This window comes from Chionomys nivalis, chromosome 8, assembly GCF_950005125.1.
Source record: "Chionomys nivalis chromosome 8, mChiNiv1.1, whole genome shotgun sequence".
Taxonomy (NCBI): domain Eukaryota; kingdom Metazoa; phylum Chordata; class Mammalia; order Rodentia; family Cricetidae; genus Chionomys; species Chionomys nivalis.
Window position 1 is genome coordinate 96,389,069 of NC_080093.1, and position 25,050 is coordinate 96,414,118.

General features: G+C 50.6%; 1 protein-coding gene across 3 annotated transcripts; it reads left to right on the top strand.

Moving 5' to 3' along the window:
* Positions 1–1,022: 1,022 nt before the first annotated feature.
* P2ry6 (pyrimidinergic receptor P2Y6) lies at positions 1,023–23,108 on the top strand. Of its 3 annotated transcripts, none has more exons than XM_057778113.1 (4): positions 1,023–1,103; positions 17,627–17,714; positions 20,957–21,158; positions 21,589–23,108. In XM_057778113.1, the coding sequence occupies exon 4, from the start codon at positions 21,623–21,625 to the stop codon at positions 22,631–22,633; it is 1,011 nt and encodes a 336-aa protein (XP_057634096.1). In that variant the 5' UTR covers positions 1,023–1,103; positions 17,627–17,714; positions 20,957–21,158; positions 21,589–21,622; the 3' UTR covers positions 22,634–23,108. The 3 variants fall into 3 exon arrangements, with proteins under 3 accessions (XP_057634096.1, XP_057634097.1, XP_057634098.1); XM_057778114.1 differs by lacking the exon at positions 1,023–1,103 and adding an exon at positions 17,248–17,355; XM_057778115.1 differs by lacking the exons at positions 1,023–1,103; positions 17,627–17,714 and having other exon boundaries at positions 20,905–21,158.
* The last annotated feature ends 1,942 nt before the right edge of the window (positions 23,109–25,050 follow it).

Here is a 25,050-nt window from a genome sequence, read left to right on the forward strand (position 1 = left end):
AGCCATCAGCCTCTGGGGCTTAGGAAATGAACTTAGTTTGGAGCCTAGGGGATGGGGCAGACTGGGACCAGTCATGTGGGGACTCATCTTTCTCTGCTGGTGCTAGGCTCTCTCAGCCCGCACGGCAGGCTTAGGGCACACAAATCAAAGCCTTGGCATTTGGAACTGAAGCAGTCTGGCCTTAGCTCCTCTCCTGCTTCCTCCAGACTGGGGGGGCTTCTCCAAAGAAACTAGGAGGTGGTACCTAGGGAGTCCTGCTGTGCCCGCCTGAGGCCCCTGGATCTTAGCTCCACACTCTTCTCTACAGCGCTCCCCTCAGCCCGGAGCCCTGCCTTTGCCTTCCCCTCATCTTGATGCCACCAGAAAAGAGCAGGGGTGTGGTACATGTGAACAAGAAGAGGAAGGAATGATCCTATTGGCAGGGAGGGGTTGCCCAGGCCAGTCAAGGACCCATGGCCTCCTGGTCCTGCCCAAGCTCTAGTATAGACTGAGGCTAGGGATGGGGAGAGCTACCAGGGTGTTGCTCTTCTTCCAAGCTTCCCTCCCTCTGAGGATCCATCCATTCTTAGTCCCTCGGGAGTGGTGTCTGGACCTGCATGGTCACAGACAATCGATTTGTTAATCTGGGGGTCTGGATCTCTCTTAATGGGCTGAGAAACCACGGTAATTGTTCCCTGTGGCAGTAATGAGCAGGAGCAAGGCTGTGCCCAAACTCAAGAGAGACTAGGAGCGGAGCTGATGTGTAGCTAGGAGCCTCCTTGTGTCCAGTTCTCCATCCTCCCAGCATCCCTTGGGCTAAACAGGTAGTCCAACGGTACACATTGCTTGGGTGAGGACGCAGAGATGGGGTGACTGGCTCCTAGCTGGGCAGTGGCCCAGTCAGCCTTGTGCCAGACAGTTAAGCAAGATCTCCAGATCGAGCTTTGGTCCCGCCACTGAGAGCTCCCTGAGACGGTGTCACTTCCCCTCCTGGCAACACCAGTTTCCTCATCTGCCACCTCCCAGACTCCTGCCTTACTCGGTGGCAGGGTCTGCTCCAGGAGTCCAGCTTACTCCAACTCTCACGGATGGCAGGAGTTGCCGAAGCAGGGTGAATTTTCCAGGTAACGGTGCTTCTCTCCTCAGGGGCTGGCCCCGGTGCACACCACTGCAGCCCTGGCTGGTGCAGTGGCTGAGCAGGTGTGGGTGGGTGTGGGGGCCTCCTTCCTTCTCATTTCCTCTACCCAGTTCTGCCCAGAACTGCGCTGTACACAGGACTCGAGTGGAGGAGATAGGGCCGTGGAATACTGAGACAGGATTTGGAGATTTGGAGCTGTAGAAGTCTGAATTTGAATTCTGAATGTCACAAGACATTCTTATTTCCTGAGCCTGGACTTCTTTTTTGTTTGTTGTTTTTGATTTTTTTTGAGACAAGGTTTCTCTGTGTGACAGCCCTGGTTGTCCTGGAACTCTGTAGACCAAGCTGGCCTTGAACTCACAGAGATCCACCTGCCTCTACCTCCCGAGTGCTGGGATTAAAGAATTGTGCCACCACCACGAGGTCTCTAGGCCTGAACTTCTTACTTGGGGCAATGTCTAACTGAATTCTAGTAGCTGAGTATTTAAAGACTGCTCTGTGCTGGATGGTGTAGCACAACAGGCCTTTAATCCCAGCAGAGGCAGGTGACCTCTGTGAGTTCAAGACCAACCTTTTCCACATAGTGCATCTCATGTGAGTCCCAGACCAGTAAGACTCTGTCTCAAAAAACAAGCAAACAAAACAAAACCAAAAACCTGCTCTTTGTCGAATTCTAAAGAGTACAGAGGGTCCCTGGAGAGGGGCGGGATGGGGTTCTCAGGACCCTGCAGGCACCCCGGCAGAAACAAGCAAGAAGGGTGCCAAAACACAACGCAACCTGAAGCTGACCCCGCTGAGCAAACTGATTCCGAGTCCAGGCCTGATTGTGAAGGGGAGGAGAAACAGTGAATGGGTGGGTCTGGGGAGTGGGGCTAAACCTTTCTTGGAGGTTCTGTTGACACTGGACTCTGCTAGCCTGGATCCAGGGAAGGCAGACAGAGGCTCTGTGTTCACTGCTGGCCTCCTGAAGGTCTATGGGATTCATACAGCTCAGAGACTATTCTCCATCCCTCAGTATCAAATGAGATGAAAAGTGAAAGGGCCTTTGCAAGCTATGAAGTGCTGTGCTTTCTTCTTTTTAGATAGTCGTACTGTGTTTCCCGGGCTAGCTTTAAACTTGACTCAGCCTTCCCGGTGCTGGGATTACAGGCATGTACCAAGATGCACCTTCAATGGTGCGTCTGCTCATGTGTGCAAGGTGAAGGTGTAAACGTGTAGTTCGTGAGCATGTGTGCCCGTACACAGTCGCCAGGCTTGCCGGGGGCAGTTTCTCTACACTGCTGAGACTCATTTGGCTGGGGATGAGGTGTGTGCAGCAAAGCATGAAGCCCTGGGCTAGAGCTTTAGCATTACACGATACTGGGCGTAGTGGTGAGCGTCAACATCCCACAACTCAGGATGTAGAGGCGCAGGGTCACATGCTCAAAGTCATCCTCAGCTGTGTAAGGAGTTCCAGGCCAGCCTAGAGAAATGAGACTCTATATATTTTTTCCTTTTTGATATTTCCTTACTATTTGTTAATTTCCTAGGAATGGGGCAGGGACCACAGTAGCACTAGCTGCTGTCTCTAGCTTGTCCCCTTGCCTCATTCTTAGACTGCTTCTACAGTCTCCCCTGGGAGCTCCCTGCAGGTCATCTGCAGGGCTGGCAATCTGTCTGACTCCTCTGTGAGGTCCACCAGCCGCCACCTTCCCTTTGAGGCTCAGAGCTGACTGGGAGCCTCAATTGTCCCATTGAATCTTTGTGATATCCAGTGTCTTCTGGACGGACTACTAGTATCCCATTTTACAGACAAGAAGATGGAGGTCTGTGAGGGAAAATGCCAGTCTCGGGATTTGGGGATCCAGCTGGCTAGCAGTAATACTGGATTTCAACTCCTAACTCCAAAATTTAGTTTCATTGTTGCAGCCTAGTCAATGTGGGCTGTTTGGCGCCTGAACAACAGAATGAAAGAGGAAATGACTTCGTTGACCCAAAGCTGGAAGTGTGGGACTGGGGAGATGGCTCAGTGGTTAAAGCACTTGCCAGACAAGTGTGAGGATGGGAATTCAGATCCCTAGAACCCAAGTAAGCAAAGAAGCCCCCCTGTAATTCCGGAGCTCAGAAGACTACAGCAGTGCCAGGCTGGCTGGCCAGGTTAGCTGTGCTAATGAGGCCTGGGCCCAGTGGCGCCCACGCCCATGAATAAAGTGGAGAGCAACCAAGGAAGATTCCAGATGCCAACTCTCAGGATTCTGCGCGTTTGTGCAGCACACAGCCATGTGCCTGTTAACTTATTGAGTACCCAAGAGACGGCAAGTGTCTCCACGAAGTGTGCGCAGCCAGGATGAGCTGGAGCTTACAGTAACCGAAGCACCTTTCTGACTACAGCAGGGTGGCCACGGTGCAAAACCAGCCTGGCTCCATAGTGAGTTCAAGACCAGCCTAGACTATCGAGTAAGTCCTTGTCTCAAAAACAAAGCAAAACAATTACTCGGATGAGTAAATCAATCAAGCTAGGGATAGAGGCACATGTCTGTAATTCCAGCCCTTAGGAGGCGGAGGGAAGATCAGCCCTGTTCAGAGCTAGGGTCAAGCTGAGTTTTCTCCTGTCTCTGGAGGAGGAAGGAATTGACAGTGTGTGACAGGCTCCCATTTGGTCAAAGGACCTGGGGCCAGTCAAAACTCTTGTGGAACTAAGTCCATAGGGTGTGTCTGCCTGACAGGCCCCCTCAGCACCCCATTTCCCCATTTGTCTCTGAAGCAGCTTTCTATTTCTGTCTGGGTGGACTGGCAGCCCAGAATCCGACTCTTCCGTTCTGACTGTTGGTGTCTAGTTAGGGCCAGAACCCTGACCTGGGCATGTGGGCATGACGTGTTTACCTGCTTTCCCTGCTCAGTGCTGATCTGACGGTAACAGCTGTGTGGGAGGCAGGCCCTGTGCCAGGCACGTGTGACTACATCAGTGGCCTTTGTGCCCAGCCGTGTGCTGGGTACCAGAGCCCCAGGAACTAAGAGACCCACTGTCTGCTTAAGCACTCATAGGCCGGGGACAAGTGCAAAGAGTCTGCAGCGTGGACTGGTGAGACTTCTCAGTGGGTAAAGACACTTCCTGCAGATCCTCAACTGAGTCCAATCCCTGGGACCCGGGAGGAGCGATGGCGGAAAGACAGCCAGCTCCTGAAACTTGCCCTTTGGCTCCCAGATATGTGCTCTGGCAAGTGTACATACGCACACACATACATACACATATACACACACGAATATACACACATACATACACATGTATGAACACATGCGCACACATACACGCATGCACACTACACAAACATGCATGCATACATGCACACATATACACACACATGAACACATGCACACATGCATGTGAACACATGCATACCCGTAGATAATAAATAATAAGCGTAACGAGCAACAACAAAGTCTGCAGCAGCTGAGCCAGGCATCCCATGACAGCACTGGTTTCCACGGCCTGGGATAGGGTGGGACTGCATTTAATCCAGAGTGAGGGAAATGCTGTCTCTGTCACATCAGAGAACTGGGAGTCCTGTGGTCCTGAGTGCCTCATGCCTCCCAACAGCGGATGGCGGAGGTGCTAAGGGGCATTGGAGTCCAGGGGAAAGAGAAACAGCTGGGTTGGAATCTAGCATCAGCCAGTCATGTGGTTCTCATACACATTATTAAACCTTAGGATCTTAGTTTCTTCATCTGTAAAATGGGCTCCTAGGGTCTACCCGCCAAGCTCCTAGGGCAGACAAAATGAGAACATGTATTTAAGATGACTTGCAGGTTTTTAGGAAGGGCATCCTGGAGGAGGATCGTCTCTGGGCAGAGCTGAAATCTGAGGCAAAACACTAGACTCCTAAGATATTAAAACCTAGGGCCAGTCTCACTGCCTGCTGTGTTATGGTTTGGATCTTAAATGTTCAGACTCAGAAATCCCCCTGCCTCTACCTCCCCAGTGCTAGGATTAAAGGTGTGCACCATCAGTGCAGGCTTAAAATGTATTATTTTATGTGTGTAAGTGGTTTTACCTACATGTTTGTCTACAACTTGTGTGCAGCACCTGCAGAAGTCAGAAGAAGGCACTGGATCCTGAAACTGGGGTTACAGATGGTTGTGAGCCATCTTGTGGGTGCTGGAAATTGAACCAGGTCCTCTAGAACAACCAGTGCTCTTAACCCCTGAGCTATTTCTCTAGCCTAAGGGTTGCAAATATATATATATATTTATATAAAATATATGTTTGTTATATAAATGTGTGTGTATATATATATAGTGTGTGTGTGTGTATGTGTGTGCAGGTACCTGAGGAGACAGAAGATAGCACTGAACCCCTCGGAGCTAAGGTTATGGGCAAGTCGTGATCACGCTGACGACGGTGCCCAAACCTCTATAAGAACGGTCCTGGCTAGTGAGCCCTCTCTCCGGTCCCTCACTTTGTTTGGAGACTGCATCTCAGGCCATCCTCAAGTGGTGGCAGTTCTTGTGTCTCAGCATCTCGAGTGCCGCTGCCGCTGCGGCGAGCTGGCACCGTGCCCGGTTTGTGGGGCTGTTTTCACTTTTCTTGGTGTGAACCTGGAGTGGAACTCCTGCTCTATGTGACAATTTTAGGTTGATTTTTGAGGAACTGTTTGATTGCATTCCTAAGAAGCATCGCTGGGTTTCCTGGCAACTGACGTGGAAAAGGAGAAGCAGCCTCCAAGAAGAGTGATGGATCCTTAGAGAAGCTCACCTTTCAGGGGTGAGAGTCCCAGAAGGACCACTGCATCATAAAAATAGGTTTCCTATGCCCCCCACACACTCCAAGGTTCTGATGCAAAGAGAATCAAGAACGTAAGGGGCCTGTTTTTACCACATGTGTGTAGCCTGCTAGCTACATGCTAGCCTGCTCCACTTTCATGGATGCCGGCCAAAGACATAAAGCTGGTAGTTAAGGAACTTAGTTCCTCACAGCACCAGGGATGAGCAGAATATCAGCCCTTGGACCAGCTTTTGAGTTGCCACAGACCAAGGCAAAGGTGGCCAAGTAATATGTGTATATGGGCTGGGGGGACAAGAAGGAACCTGGAGTTTAGACATTGTGTCTTCTGTGATGGGCGGTCAGCATGCTTGAACTTGTCTCAGAGGAAGACATCTTTCCTGTACCTGTCAGTTGACAAACCTGACACGACCACCCTCTTCCAACGCTGTTTCTCTGCTCGTGAGCTCCGCCAAGCGCTGCTGAGCCAATGGAGAGCTGTCTCCAGGGCGGACGTGCTGGTCAGGGCTGGCATCCTTTCCTCCCTTCATTTCTTTGTTGTGAATTTGTTTAAAGCTGTACACAAAAAAACTTATCATTAACTTTTTGTTTGGTTTTGTCTTATTTTGAGACACGGTCTCACAGTGTAGGCTCAGCTGGCTAAAACTTGTTACACAGATCAGGTTAGCCTTGAACCTGTGTTAACCCTTCAGTGACTGTCTGATTCTGAAGGTTACAGGAACAGGACAACACACCCAGCTTAACCTCCTTAAATTTTTTTTTAGATTGTATTATTTTGTTTTATGTGTGTGAGTGTTTTTGCTTGCATGTATGTAAATGCATCATATGTGCACCTGAAATCAGAAGAAGGTATCAGATTCCCCGGAATTGGAGTCATGGATGGTTGTGAGCTACCATGTGGGCTTTGGGAACTAAACCCAGGTCCTCTGCAAGAGCAGTTAGTGCTCTTACTGCTGAGTCATCTCTCCAGCTCATTTAACCCTTCCTGGGAGCACACATACACATTATTGTACGGTGACTGCTGACATCTAACCCCAGAGCTGCAACAGAAGCCTGAGGCCAGCCTCAGCCACACAGTGAGACCTGCTCTCAAGCACAGAGTACTCTGGACGCAGAAAGCCATGGCTCCCCACTGCCCTGGGTCTGTGGACTCTCAGTTCTTCCTGTAACTACAAGGGTCCATTGCTTTCCTTGGCACAATATGTTCACGGTTCATCCACGTTACCGTTCCTTATCAGAACTTCCTCCCTCTTTAAGACTGTGGTTTGGATTCTAGAGGTGGAATTGCTAGACAATCTGCTAATCCTGAGGTATGCATTTATTTATTTTAAGAAACTTCCGTACTGGTTTTTTTTTTTTTCACTGTGGCCGTACTATTTTACATTTGTGCAAGTAATGGGAATTCAGATTTCGCCATCTCCTCATCAATATCAATTGATATTTTCTAGTTTGTATTTAGGGCTTTTTTTAAAAAGTATTTATTTATTTGTTTGTTTGTTTATCTATTTATCGTGTGTGTTGTGTGTGTGTGTTCACACTGGTGGGTATGTGGGTGGAGGTGATCATGAGCCACAGCACACACACAACCTCGTTGGAGTCAGTTCCCCTTCCACTCTGTTTTGGAGGCAGCCTCTCTTGTTTCCTCTGCTGCGCTGCATAGAAATGACCTTCCAGCCATTTTCCTGTCTCTACTCCTGTCTTCGTAGAAGTGCTGGGCCACAGAAGCGTGCCTCCACATCTGGCTTTATATATGCATTCAAGAAACAAGCACTTTTACTGACTGAGCCGTCTCCCTGGTGCTCATCCCCGTTCAGTGTTCAGTGATAACCGTTGCCCTGGGTACCTCTCGGCTTTGATTCGTGTTCCTCTGATGATGAGTGAGGTAGGGTATCCGTTCAGTACTTACTAACCACTTGCAGCTCTTCTTTGGAGAAATGTTCATTCAGTTCTTCACTGAGTTTGGTTGTTTTGGTTTTGGTTTGTTCTTTTGTGCGTGTGTCTGTGGTTTGTTTTTGTGTCTTGAGACAAGGTCTCTCCATGTACCCTTGGCTGGCCTGGTTTTTGTTCTGCAGACCATGCAAGCCTTGAACCTGTATTAACTCCTAACCAGACAAGATTTTCAAATACCATCTCTCATTTTGCGGAGCTTTCTACTCTGATAATAATGTTTCTTTTTGCACAAAGATTTTTAAGTTTTTTTTTTCTTTTAAGATTTATTTATTATGTATACAGTGTTCTGTCTGCAGGCCAAAAGAGGGCATCAGATCACATTAGGGATGGTTGTGAGCCACCATGTGGGTGCTGGAAATTAAACTCAGAACCTCTGGAAGAGCAGCCGGTGCTCTTAACTGCTGAGTCATCTCTCCAGCCCAAGATTTTTAGTTTTGATAAAATTAATGAATCCCATTTCATTGCCATCACCTGTGTATTTAGTGCCAGAGTGGCAAGGGCTGGTTTAATTGAACAGTTTGTCAGCTCACGTAACAGAAGGTTTGGGTCTGCCACATTCTCTTTTTCTGTTCTCCCTCTTATCTTCACTGCGTTTCTACACACTCACTTAAGTTCTTCCCAGAAGCACCAAGCTGTCGCCGTTCTCACCATAGCCTAGGAGAAAAGAGAGAAAGTCTTCCAAGCTAGGCACATAAAAATCCCTGAGGCACAGTCTGATTGGTTACCTCCAAAGCCATCACTGGTGAGTGGTCAGCTCTGGGTCAAGTGGAGTAAGATTACCACTGAGTAGGCAGAGCCCCCGGACAGGCAGAAGGCATGTAGGAAGCTGATGGGCATCCCAGGTTGGTCAGAGGGAGATTCCTTCTAGTTGGTTCTGAAGACTCCCTGGAGGAGGCAGCTCCTATGGAGATCCGAAACTCTCCGTCATCTCAGGTCCTCTGTAGCACAGCCATGGTGATACGGACCCTTGAGTTCACAGTCAAGAGCCGTTCCTCTGTGTGACTTGCGTCTCATCCCGAGGAGATAACGAGCAGTCCTCTCTCACAGGCTCTTATGAGACTGGAATGGGTACCATAAGCTCCAATCATCTGTCTCATGCTTATCTCTAGTTTCTGCCTGAAGAGCCCTTGGCCTCCTGACTCACTTAGCTGTTTCCCTGCCCCTTGCTCCTTGGTGAGGCTTCCCTGTCTGCAGAGCCCCTTCCTGCTGAAGTTCCCCTGTCTGTTTAGAGTTATGGGAAGAGTTCCGGTCCCCACCGAGCTCCCGAGGGCAGGACCCGGTTTCCCTGGCAATGCATTTGCCTTCAGTGGGAGCCTGCCAGCCACCAGTATGAGAACAGTGCAGGCTAGGGACAGAAACACACTGGCCACCCACGGAACGGGGCAAGCACAGCTGGTCCCAGGGGTTGGGGATGTCGCCTGCGTGTGAGAGACAGGGTGGGTGGGTGCTGAGAAAAGAAGTCAGCAGCCTGGATTATGTGGAACTTGACTCTGGGAAGTTAGTGAGGATGTCAGGGTTTTGCTGAGCCAGGCCTGCGGGTTTGCAGAAAGAGGATGAGCTGACAAGTGAAAACACAGAGGACCAGCAGAGCCTGGGGCTGCTGTGCAGCAGGGCAAGGCAACGGACAGGCTCCAGTCTGTGAGCCTCGTCTTGTATAGCCCAGGCTGGCCTCAATCTCACGGTGTAGCTGACTCTGGATCCTCCTGGGTCTACGTCTGCAATGTTAGGGCTGCAGATGTGTGTCACCGTGCACGGTTTATGCAGTGCTAAAGATTGAACCCAGGACCTCAAGAATGCAAGACAAATGCTTCACCAACGGAGGCGATCCCAAACTAAATAGTAACTATCTTCCTCGTGCCATTGCATAGGTTCTCTCTGTCCCTTCCCCACCCCGCGTAAAGACTCGGGGACTTGGTCAAGTTTGTAGGCTCCAAGACAGGAGCACACATCCCCATGCCAGGAGGACGGGGAGATGTAGGACCAGGACACCAAAAGTTGGTACTGTTGATGAGATCATCACACCCCAACTCCAATTGGCTGGGTATGACCCTGAGCTCCACCCCCCAAGAAGAAATCAGACCAGGTCCACAGACTCTGGAACAGATGGCTCAAGGTTCTTTCTTGTTTTTCCCTGTCCGGCCTGCCACTGCAGAGACAAAGCCTCTCAAGGGAGGGAAGAGCTTCCTGAGAGCCATGCTGAATGCCAGCGTCAGGCAGGGGCCAGAGGCTGCTACCATTTCAACTCTGCCCTGCCCCAGATGAATGTCTTTGGGGTTCATGAGCCAGCTGCCCGGACACCCACCCCAACAAACAGATGACTGTGCTGTCCCAGAACCAAATGCCTCACTTCCCTTGGTCTCAGTTTCCTCTCCTGCAAAAGTGGGTGCAACGCAAACAAATGGATTCTAGGGGCATCCCTCTGCTCTCAGAGACGGATGACCTACATGGGCCTCAAGGGAGATCAAGTACTGGAACCTTCCAAATTCCCTTGCTTTTCCCGGAGCAGGGAGCCAGACCAAAGCAGTGGGAGTGGGGTCGGGACACAGAGGTGCAAAGGTCCCTCCAGGTCGACCTAGGGCTCCTCCAGAGGGAACCACAGAGCCACCTAGTCCCAGAGTCCTGGTAGTCCTGCTGCCTCCTTTCTTTCTTTTATTTTTCTGTTTTTGTCTGTCTGTCTGTCTGTTTTTCAATACAGGGTTTCTCTGTGTAACCTTAGCTGTCCTGGAACTCACAGTGTAGACCAAAAATGGCCTCAAACTCACAGCGATTCACCTGCCTCCTGAGTGCTGGGATTAAAGTCATGCGCCACCATGCCCACCCAGCCTAGTCGCCTCTTTCTAAAGTTCCCATGCCCCTCCTATAAGGTCCAGGCAGGGGCTAGGCCTTTCCCCGGAAGCCACGGAACAGTGCTCCTCATGGGACCCCACATCAGCTTCACCTGCAGCCTCTGCACCCCTCACCCCTCCAGGCTTGTCAGGGCATTCTGGAGGTTTCTTTAGGAGCACCCCAGTCTCATCTTGCCTCATCTGGGGGACTGGGAGCTTGCTGTCTCTCCTCACTCTGTCCTGTGCTTGACCATGGGGGTGCGAGCAGCGGGTGCAGGCGGGAAGGGGAGGATTCATTCACAAGCTTGACTATGAAGGAGGAAGAGGCACAGCTGGAGAGACAAGTGAGGTCAACGGAGAACTTTTGTTGAGAGGAAGTGCAGGCTGAGGGTAAGGAATCAGCTTGGGGTGGCTAAGGAGGAAGGGTACAATAGAGGGGGTGGTGGGGAGCAGGAGGGAGGAGCAGATGGTTCATTAGGTGGCAGGAAGTTGAAGCCGGGTTATCTGAGGGCTGCTGGGATCAAAGGTGTAGAAGTGAGAAAAGAGATTAAGTAGAGGGGAGTGGTGAGTTCACGGCAGACCAGGGCAGCACAGGGCAGACAGCGGGACCCTCATGTCCTCCAGCCATGCTTAGCAAGGTGTCATGCTAAGGGGTATCGACTTATTAGCTGTGTACAGTAGGTCTGGGTCCTGGAGTGGGGTGCAGGTGGCATAGAGAGGTTGGGGTGCTACTGCGCCAGGGGCTGGATCAGAGGCCTCATATGGAAGTGGTGATTTTGAAAAGCTAGAATCTGGGAGCACCTGCAGAGCAGACAGAAGCCAGCCTGGGTGCCTGGAAGAGATTCCAATTAGAGAGAGAGGCCTAGAGACACCAGAGGACAGGGCAGAGAGTCGAGGAAGGCAGGCAGCCTTTTTCCCATTTCGGCTGGGACTCTTCCCACCCCAAACTGCTCAGAAAGCCAGACAAGCAGCTCCAGGAGTAGCCTGTACACACACCCATCTCTGCTGATCCTGGTCCCCCAAACCACATGCTGCAGGCTCTCCGCACCTCCCAGCAGATCTCTGCTCCTCGTGCCAGTGTCCACGCACTTGAGCCACGTCTGGAATTCAGTTCTCCCACAAGTACTACCGCGCACCTACTGCATGCGAAAGCCTGGCGGTTGCATCCCGGTGGAGAAGGCAAATCACATCAATCCACACACAAGTAGAACAGCTGTTCAAAGATGGTAATGTCCACCTGAAATCCAAGCACTTTAAGAGCTAAGACAGGAGGATCACCACGAGTTCCAGCTCAGTCAGGAGAGTGTTTATCTGCGAATCCCTGGGTCCATTGTCAGACTGCACGAGCTCGGTGTGGTGGCACACACCCAGGAGGTGGAGGCAGGAGGATGAGAAGTTCAGAATCATCTTCAGCTACATAGTGAGTCTGAGGTTAGCCTGGACTACCAGAGTCCCTGTCTCAAAAAAAAGGACCAGGCAGTGAGGGCAGACACCTTTAATCCCAGCACTTGACTTAAGAGGCAAAAGCAGGCAGATCTCTGTGAGTTCAAGGTCAGCCTGGTCTACAGAGCGAGTTCCAGGACAGCCAGGGCTACACAAAGAAAACCTGTCTCAAAAAAAAAAAAAAACAAAAAAAGAAAAAAAAGAAAGAAAAAGAAAGGAAGGAAAGAAGGAAGGAAGAGAGAGAGAAGAAAGGGAAGGAAGGAGGAGGATTGGTGAAGAGGGATTGCTGATGACATCAGGTAACAGAGCTGGCCCCCAAGCCTACCTAAGGTCAGTCTCCTAGACACGCATACTGACTGACTCTTCCGAGTTGTGGTCTGACATTAAAAAGCACACATATAAATAAGTAAATGTAGTAATAAAAGTCTAAAGGTACTGAGAAGAAAAATATAACAGATTGGGGAAATTCCACACATATGTAGGAGGTTGTGATTTTAGCTAGAGTGGCAGAAGAGAACCTCCCAGGGACAGTGACCTTTGAGTGGCACTTGAGTCACCGTACAGCCTCCCCCATTTCACACTGAGTCAGGTTTGATACCCTCCTAATGTCCCTCCCGGGCCAGCCTCAGACACCTACAAATCCCTCTTCCACCTCCATGGATTGGCCCCAGGTCCACACGGCTCACAGCGGAGGTTGAGAGCTGTATGACAGGAGGAAACGCCTACCTCTCTGGTGCTGAGACTCCAAGTATGCACCACACTTGGCTACAAGCTTTGTTTTGAAGTCTTCCTGTCAACCTAGTGTGCGGCCCAGGTTTCCTGGATCTGGATGTGAGTTCAAAATCCAGTGGTGGGAATGAGGAGCTGCTGATAAACGGTTTTGGCACGACCTCCCCAGAGTGTCTCAGGTCCCGGAGGCAGGCTGTGCCAGAGAGAACTGGAAACTTAGAAGCATAGCTCAGGGAGCTCCAGTCAAGGGGAATATGCAAACAGGGGCCAGACAAGTCATTGGGGGGCTTCAGGGGTCTCCTCTTGGGGGAGAAGAGGGTTCTCAGATGATCTTAAGACCTGTCTGGCCCAGCAAGTCCAGAATCCCAGAGTCTGCCACTGACCCTTGGTTCTGGTGTCAGAGGACATCTTGTCTCTGTCAGGTGGGATCAGGCTTCAGGATATATGAGGGATGTTGACAGCAGGTCTCAGACAGGACTGCTTCTCATGAGAAGTGAGGGGTCCTCTGAGGATCTCTCTAGCCTAGCCTTACACATAGAACCTTGCATGGAACCAGATACCTTTGCGCCTCAGTGTCTTGTCTCTGAAATGGGCAATAAACAGACAGTGTGTATGAACAGGCTGTGGAATCAGGTAGGCTTAGAGGTACAACTCCTGTGGCCATTCCCCTAGCCCCCAGCAAATATGTCATCAGTCAAGATGGCCCAGTGGGTGAAGGTGATGGCCACCAAGCAACCTGAGCTCAGTCTCACCTGGTGGAAGGAGAAAGCTGACCTGTGGCATGCATGCGCGTGCAGACACACACACACACACACACACTAGCATCGAGGATAGAGCCCTGTGGCTTATATTCATGGACAGCATTCACTCATCCAGGATTCTCCAGGATTTCCACGGAGCTCGAGACCTAAAAGCAAAGCAGGTCTTGTGTCCAGTATCTTACAAAGTAAGAGGGAGGAAGTTAGTCTTTCTGATCCAGACCCGTGGCCCTGACTCTTAACCTCCATTGTTTTAACCTATTCCAGGGAAACGGTGCCACGAGGGGTCTATTGTGTACACGAAAAACTCCTAACCACTTTGGCTTCAGGTTTCTGGTAGGGAAATGTCACCTCTCTTCCCAGCACAGACTTTATCATTACTCAAATCTGCATCCAGATCCCAACTGGCCACTGATTCACTGTCACCTTGGACAAGTCATCAACTTGTCTAAGTCTCGTCATCCCTGTGACGAAATCTGAGAAACAATCACTTAAGGATTTATTTTGGTTCATGGTTTCCAAGCTTGCCCTCTCTTGGCCTGCAGCAATGCAGAAACGTTATAGCAAAGGGCACGGTGGAACAGAGCCGCTCCCCTGTGGCGGCCAGCAGGTAGAGAGGGGGAAGAGGAGGAGGAGAACAAGGCTTTAACGTCTCACCCTTTTGACCCACTTCCTCCAACCTGTCCCTACCTACTCACCCATCCAATGGGAACTGTGCGAGAGCCAATGCATAGAGAAGGTCAATGCCCTCACCATCCAGGCCCCAGTCTAGTGTTACCAGCTGGGGACAAAGCTGTTAACACAAGGTTCTGTAGGACGACAACATCCAGACAACAGCTACCTGACTCCTTATCTGCAAAGTGGGACCAGTACAGCCCATCCCAAGTAAGATCCTGGTACCAGAGTCCTTATCCCAGCTCTGGCTTCCATTGGACAGTCACGAAATTAGCAGTGAGTATCAGGGACGATGGGGACCCAAGGATGTAAAGTGACCTTTCTAGAACATACAGCAAGTGGAGCCCAAATGGGTTCTGCTATCCCATCAAGAACTACTGAGGTGACCGTGGTCACTCTGAGAACTGCCACCGTGCTCCACCAGATGACAGTTCCTCTGCCCCACCGTGCTCCACCAGACAGTCCCTCTGCCCCACCGTGCTCCACCAGACGACAGTTCCTCTGCCCCACCTGCCCTCCTCTTCTAGTTTCCCAGGCAGAGATGATGGGATTCTTGACAAAACTCTGTGAGAGGAGGTGGAGCCTACTGTAGGTCAGAATTACGGGCAAGATGGTGATTTAAAATATATATATATTTAAAGCAAAGTGGTGGTGACTTGCGCCTTTAATCCCAAAACTAAAGAGAGGCAGAGGCAGGCAATCTTTGAGACTCTGAAGTCATCCTGGTCTACAAAATGACTTCCAGGACAACCAGGATTGTTGCACAGAGGAAACCTGTCCAGAAATACACATACACATTTTTTTTCTTTCTCTGTAGGAGCCTATCTTGAAACTAGCTCTTGTAGACCAGGTTGGCCTCAAACTTATAAAGATCCACCTGCCTGTGCCTTCCGAGTGCTGGGATTAAAGGCGTGCGCCAGCACTGCCCGGCCACACACATTTTAACTATTTGTATGTGTATAGGTGTGTGCAGATGAGTGTGGGTGCCTGTGGAGGTCAGTGTGCCAGACTCCCCAGAGTTATAGACAGTTGTGAGCACTTGATTTGAAGACTGCGAACCAAACTTTGATCTTCTGAAAGAACAGTATAAGCTCTGAACCACTAAGCCATCTCTCCAGCTCCTTCTTTTTTCTTTCTTCCTTCCTTCCTTTCTTTCTTTCTTTCTTTCTTTCTTTCCTTTTCTTTCTTTCTTTTTTCTTTCCTTCTTTCTTTCTTTTTTGAGATAAAAATTTCATGTATGCCAGGCTGGCTTTGAACTCACATAGCTGAGAATGGCCTTAGACTTTGGGTCTTCCAGCTCCCATCTCCCCATGCCTGTGCTGTAGAGCACTGTGAACTGGAGCCAGGGTTTGGTGAACTAACATTAAGCAAGAACTCCACTAACAGCTCCATCTCCAGTTCTTCTTTCTAATTTGCTAGGTAGCTGAGGATGACCTTGAACTCCTAATACCCCTGACTCTACTTCCCAACTGTAAGGATTGCAGGCCTGCACCACCACACCTAGTTTTGGATGGTTGATATCAAAGGACAGAAACCCGGGTCTAGTGGACTGAGGCAAAACAAGAATTGATTGGCTTGTACCACCACAGTTCAGTGGGAGGCTAAAGACTTCAGCATAGCTGGATCCAGAAGTTCCATGGTGCTCCCTGTCCTTACTCTACCACCCTTGGATTTTGACAGCCCGCCCCTCATGGTTGTATCTCCAGGACACAGCATCATGCCTGGCACACAGTCCATGCAGCCATGTCAACTCCAGCCTCATTCCTCACAGCTTTGCAAGCCTGACAAAACCTCTCTCCTTCTCAGCCATTGGTCAGAACTCCAGTCTGGACTTCCAGGTGCCCAGCGGGGAGTCCCACCATCCCTGAGGTGGTCATGGGGCCAAGGACCCCACTCTTTTCACATGGGCAGGTCGTATTCCCACATCCTCAAGGCTCTGAAATGATCTTTTCCAGGTCCATCCGCAGGGCAGGCCAAGTGCTAGGCCTGAGCCCTCTGGTTCCTGAGCCCCCTGGTTCCTGGGGCTCTATGCTCTGCAGTCCTCAGAGCTGAGCAGTCACTGGATCCACAGTGAGGGGAAGGGATGGGAGAGCCTGTGGTCCCGAAGGAGGGCTACGGAATTTCTACCCAAGGAAACAAAGGAAGGGGCCCCAGTCCCAGGCTGCAGCTGCTTCTTCATCCTCAAAATAAGCTTTCAGTTCCACTTGGTCCCTGCTCCACAGAGAGGGAAGGGGAAGTAAAAAGAGAGAAGAGAAAGCAGATGCCTGTCCCCTGCTGCCTTGTGCTGGCTTTGCCAGCTGTAGCCTGGTGGGACCAGAACTGTCCCAATGGGGATTCTGTCCCCTACCCACTGTCCCCCAGGTACCAGGGACTGGCATAAGGAACCGACCTCAGTCTGTCTGGAGGTGGGCTCCAGGGTTCTCAGGCTGATGCCACACAGGGTCAGGGCTGGGTGGTACCTGGAACAGAGGGTGTAACCCTGTAAGGAAGGGAACACAGCTACCGTACGTTTCTCAGGCTCAGAGGGGTTGGATAGCAGGCTCTAAGCCACACAGCAGGCTGGGTCTTAGTCTGACTCAGAAGAAGGAAGCCAAGTCTTAACCCCACCATCCTGCACCTTTGCTGCTAAATTCACAAGGCTGGGATACAGCAAGGGGGTTTCCCAGCGTGGCTTCCCAGCAGGCAGGGAGTCCAAGTTTGGAAGCCTCATCTCAGGTCCAGCGGGAGCAGGGAATGTTAGTAGGTGGTGACTCAGGCTTCCAGCTCCTGCCTCTGTCCCACAGGCTTCCTCGCCCCTCCAGACACGGAGGATCAGTCAAAGGGCGTCCTGCGACTCCGGGATCTAAGGGTACCAAGAGCGCTGAGTCAGTTCTTCCTGGCGTCTGCACTCCGTTGACGGTGCTGCAGAACCGACCTCATAGTTGTGACCTGGACTAAGAAAAGGAAGCAAGCAGAGGTTGTCCCTCGGTGGGGTGAGGGCTGCTGTGTTTTTGCTGGTGGTTTACCCAGGAACCTGGAGTGGAGATGGGCAGAAGATGAGGCATCATAGCGATACTCCGGGCTGGACACGCAAGTGGCTGCTGTGAGCTGCATTGAAGGGTGAGGTTCAGACAGAGGCCTGAGCTTATTAAGGTGGATAAATAAGTGGAAATCTGAGGAGGGCCAGAGGAACGGGGCTTGCTCAGCCCCGGCCTGACAGGAGGCCCCTGCAGCACGGGCTCTAGTCTTGTCCTCGTCAGCTGTCCACTAGCGCCATCTCATGGCTTCAGGCTCTCATTGCAGGAACCACCTCAGTCCCGGCAGAAGCCGCAGCTATTTAGAAGTGTTAACCCAGGCTTTGCTCCAGGGCCAGCACCCCATCTTCCCTTAGGTCTTCAAAGTTGCCTCAACCCTGAGCGACGCTGGGCCACAGGAGACTGTTCTGGGAACACCACAAGGAGCTAACTACTGGGAAGAAGGTAAGATTACCGAGTCTGCTTGGATCTCCTGGCACACACCCAAATAAACTGTAGGTGCCCAATTTATACACAGCTGGCCAAGTGTTTACCTGCTCTTCAACCTTGATCTCACTTTGGTTCAAAATTTTGGCTCTCCCTTGGTTTCCCGGTCCTGTAAAGTGGGCTTGGTAATCGTCTATGGTATTTCAACACACAGGTGGCAACTGTCACATTGTAGCCAGCAGCCGAGAGAGGCAGTGGGAGCAGAGGACCAGCCTGGATCCGTTCCCTGAACTGCCCTCCCGCTCCCCACCATCTTCAGGCCACCCCCCCCGAAGAGCCAGAGGAGTCATCTCTCATCCTCTCTCTCACCATTCCGGTGTCCCAGCAGCTCCACAGCCTCTTCCGCGCCCGTCTCCACACCCACTCTCATGGGCCTGGGTTTTTGTGCTGAGACTGTTAATAGGGATGTGTGGGGGAAGTTGATGACAAACAGTAGGCACTTAATAAAGGCTTGTGGCAAAGGGGCATGTGGGAAGGGCAGGTGAGAGTAGCTGGGTGAGGACGGACCTTACCAGTGGATTGCCATCTCGAGAGAGGTGCCGACAGGAATGTTAGTAGATGACCTAACAAATGAGTGGAAAATGGAGGATGGGTACAGGATACAGGATCAGAGAAGTGAATGGATTTCTGGTGGCTCAGGTGTTACAGCTAAGGGAGGACTGGGAACTGTCATAACCCATTTAACAGATGAGAACACTGAGGGAGAGCTGGGTCTGTGAGGCTGGGTCCCTTTGTGCCCTCCTCCCATGGCTGCACAGAGTTCTGGGAAGGATGCCTTTTGTTCAGCTGTTTCTGCCAGGCTAAGGTGTGGGAGTGGCAGGGAGGTGCCCTCCACACACAAGGGCTATTTCAGTCAGAGCCAGCAGGGTCAGAGAGCAGAGGAAGCTGTCCAAAGTGAAGCCAGAGGTGCTACAGCGTGGCTGAGGACAGGAGCGAGGGCAGCACGTGTCTGAGTATCCTTCGCCCCAGCGCACTGGTACCACGGACCCAAGATGGTGATGGATGCTGCTTGTCAGTCTGTGCCGTGAGCAAATGGGCCCATGCCGGGTGGGACAGGAGTGGCTGGGAACTCAGAAGGAGGGCCGAGATGAGACGGGCCCATGAGCACACTGTGAAAAGATCAGCACAGATGGACAGGCCAGCGATGGTGCTAGGTCTGTTGCAGTAGCCGTGCAGTGTTGGGAACAGTGTGATGACTGAGGAAGAGCAGGAACGAGAGGAGCGTGGAGAGGACAAAGCCAGAGGACTGTACAAGTTTCCTCGAGAGCAGAGGAACCTCTTGAAGGTTCCTATTGCAGGCAGCATAGCTGGAGTCCGGGCAAAAGCTGTGATTTGAGACAGTCTAGGCCTTAGGGCCCGAGAACGAATGACAGATACGATAGCCAAAGTCAGTTACTGCTCACAGTTGGGGTCAAAGGATCCCTCCGTCTCTTCACCCCCTGCAGGAGGGGAGCACTCAGCTCTTGGTCCTCAGAGACAGAGGGGAGTGTCATCAGGGAGCAGGTGGTGCCTGAGGCCTATTCAGAGTCCTTCTTCTGCAGCTCTTGCTCCTTCCCAGGGGATGAAGTTTTAGAAGGACCAGTCTCCCCCGAGGCTGGAGAAACAAGAGGCCACTTCAGTTTCATCCATGTGAGGCCAAAACTCTCTCTGGCAGTGTGGTCAGAGAGCCCCCCACCTGCTAAGGGAGGGACACAGGAAGCTGCACCGGATGCACTGTGAAACATTGGGTCATCTGAGCCATCTGTTCCTACTGGAGATTTCTCAGGGGGTCTTCCTTGATCAAACCTTATTTTTCTTAACCCAGAATGAATCCATAGCCTCTCACTTCCTGTGGAAACAAAAGCAAAATCTCTTCTCCAAAGTAACATATCCATTGATTTAAATTTTGAAATCAAGGCATTTTCAAAATATGTAGGTTGCATTAATCCAGCAGCATTAATAATGTCTTTTAGCAGCTGTTGCTCCTTCCTCAGCAGTCAAACAATTCAAAGACAACAGAGTAATATACAGTATCCAGATGCTCTGTGTATTTTCCGTCTTTACCTGGAAGCTAAGCTGAGGCAGATGGGAACTGGGAGAGTTAGTTTTTCTCTTGAACCAAGGTTTGGGTTCCAATTCCTAGAGCTGAAATTTCAATCCCAGCTCTGGCTTGGGCTCATGGCTAGAAAGCCTCAGTCAAATGACTTCTTCGTAAATTTGTGCCCTAAAATGTTGGGCACCAAATGAAGAACGATTAATAAAAACTCAGGGTCAGAAATTGGGGTTCAACCTGAAGATCTGAGAAGCAAAGCAGCCAACCACTGGCTCTTATCTCTGCCTCGGTCTGAAATGGCGATCCTTCCCAGGAATCTCAGAAGGAGACTGTGTCTGAGAGCTGTTTCCTCCCGTTTTATAATCCTCTCTAGTGCTAGGATTAAAGGTGTGCACTACTGGGATTAAAGGCATGCACTGCCCAGTTTCTATGGCAACTAGTGTGGCTACAGAGATTAAGGGTGTATGTCATTATGGCTACTGAGATTAAAGATGTGTGTTACCATAACCTGGTCTCTAAGGCTGACCAGTGGGACTGTTTTACTCTCAGATCTTCAGGTAGTATTTATTTATTAAAATGCAATTGAAATGCCACTACATACAGATGAACACCGTCCCCAGCCAGGATAAATTTCTCCTGGGAAAGTTTTTTATTAGTTATAACATTTACATCTAGTCTCCATCTCTAATGCTTGGTCAGTGTGATTCCTGATTGGTTTCCCCTGAGAACTGGAGTTTCCCTCTGGCCACCAGGGACCACCTCTGCTTGTTTTTTATGCCTTTTGTGAGTATTGCTTGCTTGTATGTCTTTGTGAGGGTGTCAGAGCCCCTGGAACTGGAGTTACAGGCAGTTATGAGTGTAATGTGGGTGTTGGGAGTTGAACCTGGATACTCTAGAAGAGCAGTCAGTGCTCTTAACTGCTGAACCATCTGCATGTATGCCTGGGTATGTTCATCCATGTGTGCGCAAATACCAGAGGTACTGACTCCTTTGAAGCTGGAGTTACAGACAGTGTGAGCCTCCTGGCTTGGGTACTAGAGCAGCGGTGATCAACCCGCGCTGCTCTAGCCTCTGCCCCACACTCATCCACACAACCCCGCTCCCACCCACTAAAGTCGACAGGAAGGAAGTTTCCCGGATCACCTGAGTCACCTCTCCTGTTTTACAGATGAGCTGTGACTGAAAGAACATGGGTTTTGAAGGTGGCATTCAGGCTGGCATCATTGGCATTTTCCTCGGTGAGCTCTCAGTGTGTGCACTGTCCACAGGGGTAAACTAAGAGCCACCAGAGAAACGTGGAGGAACGGAGGACGTGGAGAAACACCAAACCTGGTACTTCCTCATAAAGGTCTTCCATCTGCATGAGACAGGTACATACCATTGCCACAGTCCTACCCCCAGAGATCTCAGACATCTTCTAACTTAATGACAACATTCTTATTCCTCCAATAGGGAGAGTGAGGAGGTAAATCCCCACTCCAAGGTCACAGCTGTGATTTGAACTCAAACCCACCAATCCCGACCCCCCCCCCCAACACACACAGAAGAGACGATTGACTAGGGTTGTGCGAATTGAAGAAGTTCATTAGGAACACTGAGAGGAAATAAAATACTAGAGAAACGAAATGACTTTGATTTCTCTCAAGCTTGAGCTTCATTGGAACACACATTTCCATAGGAGTTCTGTATGGATCTTTATGGGACAATGAGCCTTAAGAGGAGACAAAGTTAAGGACTCAAGGCATAGTGCGGAGTGAGCTGGTGAGCGTGGCACTGACAGGGTGTGTTTTACATCCCCAGGTTCTCCAAGCGTAGGAAAAGCAGTTGGGCAGTAATGGAGCTGGGCAATGGCACCATCCAGACACCAGGCTTGCCGCCCACTACGTGTGTCTACCGTGAGGATTTCAAGCAACTGCTGCTACCCGCGGTGTACTCACTGGTGCTGGCGGTCGGCCTGCCGCTGAACGTCTGCGTCATCGCTCAGATCTGCGCATCCCGTCAGACCCTGACGCGCTCGGCTGTGTACACCCTGAACCTGGCAGTGGCAGACCTGCTGTATGCCTGCTCACTGCCCCTACTCATCTATAACTATGCCAGAGGGGACCACTGGCCCTTCGGAGACCTGGCCTGCCGCCTCGTGCGCTTTCTCTTCTATGCCAACCTACATGGCAGCATCCTGTTCCTCACCTGCATCAGCTTCCAGCGCTACCTGGGCATCTGCCACCCCTTGGCCCCCTGGCACAAGCGTGGCGGTCGCCGTGCCGCCTGGGTGGTATGTGGAGCTGTGTGGTTGGCCGTGACAGCTCAGTGCCTGCCCACAGCAGTCTTTGCTGCCACGGGCATCCAGCGCAACCGCACTGTCTGCTATGACCTGAGCCCACCCATCCTGTCCACCCGCTACCTGCCCTATGGCATGGCTCTCACGGTCATTGGCTTCTTGCTGCCCTTCACAGCCTTACTGGCCTGCTACTGTTGCATGGCCCGCCGCCTGTGCCGCCAGGATGGCCCAGTAGGGCTTGTGGCCCAAGAGCGGCGCAGCAAGGCAGCCCGTATGGCTGTGGTGGTGGCGGCTGTCTTTGCCATCAGTTTCCTTCCTTTCCACATCACCAAGACAGCTTACTTGGCGGTGCGGTCGACACCTGGTGTCTCTTGCCCTGTACTGGAGACATTTGCAGCTGCCTACAAAGGCACCCGTCCCTTTGCCAGTGCCAACAGTGTACTGGACCCTGTTCTCTTCTACTTCACACAGCAGAAGTTCCGGCGGCATCCACATGAACTCCTACAGAAGCTCACAGTCAAGTGGCAGAGACAGAGGCAGAGTCTGAGGCCCCAGGGCAAGCCCTGAGGCACTGGCAGCTGCGTATTTGCCATGGGGGCCATGGTGCCAGGAGCTTCCCCCACAAGCCCAAATTTTACAGAGAACTTGGTTCAACAGGCCTGGGCCCAGCCCTAAAGAAGTTCTACATCAACCACAAAGCTAAGACACCTGTATTTCAGGGACTGGTCAGGTCATGCTTGTTACCCCAGAACTCAGGATGTTATGACTGGGGGATAAGAAGCTCCAGGCCAGCCGGATCTACGGGGAAACCCTGTTTCAGACAATCCAGAGTTGGGGCTATAGTTCAGTAGCACATGCCTAACACTGCAAAATTCAATAAAGGTCTTTTCCCCCGACCCTTCTTGTTTACAAGGTGAAGGGGAAGGCTGGGGCATGAACATGAAGGCAAGGTCTTGATCCCTGGGACCCACTTCTTACAAGGAGTGAGAAGCTGGGGGAGGCTCGTGTTCTCATTCATTTGCCAAAACTTTTGCATAAGAGAAATAAATAAATGTAATTGTGTGGGTTTTGTTATTTTGCTTTTGTTTTTAGGCCATGCCCCACCCCCAGTCAAAATGAACCCTTTAGTCAGATTTCATCATCCCACAGATAAAGGCAAAGCAGTGATTTAATTGGGACAGGGTTCAAGACATAGGCTGGAACCTGCAGGGAACGAAGGACTACGGGTTGGAAGTACCCAGGAGGCATCCTCCAGATGGCCGATGACCTGCAAGGGTCAACCCCAGTGTGGTTTGATGCTTAGGGGAAGTACATACATGTCATATAACGGAAAACCCGGATTACCCAAAACCATGCAGGGCTATTCCACCCTGGCTTTCAAGCGCCTCCTAATGTTGAACACTTCTGTCACATGCACCTTTGTCCATGAACTCAGAGTTATGCGGGAGTTCATTGATACTGCCAAGATCTGAATATCCATTAAGACAATGTATCAATACACTAGAATAGCTTATGCATCTAGAATTAATTACAGCAACACGCAGCACTTTAACCTTAGCAGTATACTATTAAGGAACAAGAAGTCTCTCCAAACTCTCTGTAGACAAGGCTCTTTCTATGAAGTTATGAAGAACTAAAGTGGGCACAACAGTTCACAGTATATGCCAGCTCAGAATACATAGTTAGCTGGAGGTGAGCCTGGACTATGACACTTTGTTTCTTTGCATTGTTTTCAATTTTAAAATCATATTTTATTTATTTTGTGTGTAGTGGTCAGAAGACAACTTTAGGAGTTGGTTTTCTTGATCAAACTCAGAAGGTCGGGCTTGGCAACAAGCCTTTACCCACGGACCCCACACGCATTCCAAAAACCTAAAGCAGTTACAGAAGTCTATAATCCTAGTTACTTGAGGGGCTGAGGCCAAAGGATGGAGATCAAGACCTGACTTGGTTACAGAATGAGTTCGGAGCCAGCTTGAGTAACTTACTAGAACCCTGTCTCAAAAAGGGGGAGAAGACATGTGCTGGGGACATAGTTCAGTGGTATAGAACTTGTCTAGTATGACTGAGGTTCAGGGTCCAATCCTAACAACACATACATACAGAGAGAGAGAGAGAGACATACACACACACACACACAGAGAGAGAGAGAGAGAGGAGAGAGAGATATACACACACAGACACAGAGAGAGAGAGAAGAGAGAGAGAGAGAGAAGAGAGATACATACACAGACACAGAGAGAGAGAGGAGAGAGAGAGATACAGAGAGAGAGAGAGAGAGAGAGATACACACACACACACACAGAGAGAGAGAGAGAGAAGAGAGAGGTACATACACAGACACAGAGAGAGAGAAAAGAGAGAGAGATACACACACACACACACACACACACACACAGACTATGAATGCTGATTAGCAAGGATCTTAGATAGTCTGAGGCTGTCCCTCAGCGGTGGGACACAGGAATGACACAAAGTTACTATAAAGACCCTGGCTGTTTTGTTTTTGGTAAGAGTCAACCGAGCAACTGATGAGAAAGTAAATCGAACAAGAGATGCTAACTAATAAATCCTATCCACTCTAGGTCTAATATGGGGGTACAGGTAGTGTCCAAGAGATCGTTTGCCTTTGGAAAGGAGTCAGAAGGCAGCTCTCCCCTTCAGGTAGCTCCTTTCCAAGGCCCATCCTGCACATGACCTTGGCCATCCAGCCTTTCCACACTGATTTTTCCCAAGGACTTCTACAGCTCTGACCTCCAAGGGTTACCTGCAGAGCGAGCGAAGAGCCATGGTGCTCATCCATTCTTCACAGATGAGAAGCCTCAGCTCACAGACACCCTCATGACATCTTACAATTCTCTGTAACTCCAGCTCCAAGGAACCCGGGACACATACAGGCAGGTAAAAACTCCCATACACATAAAGAAAAATAAAAAGAGGCCAGAGTGAGATGCCACTCTGCCTAGCCAAGATCCTTAAATATT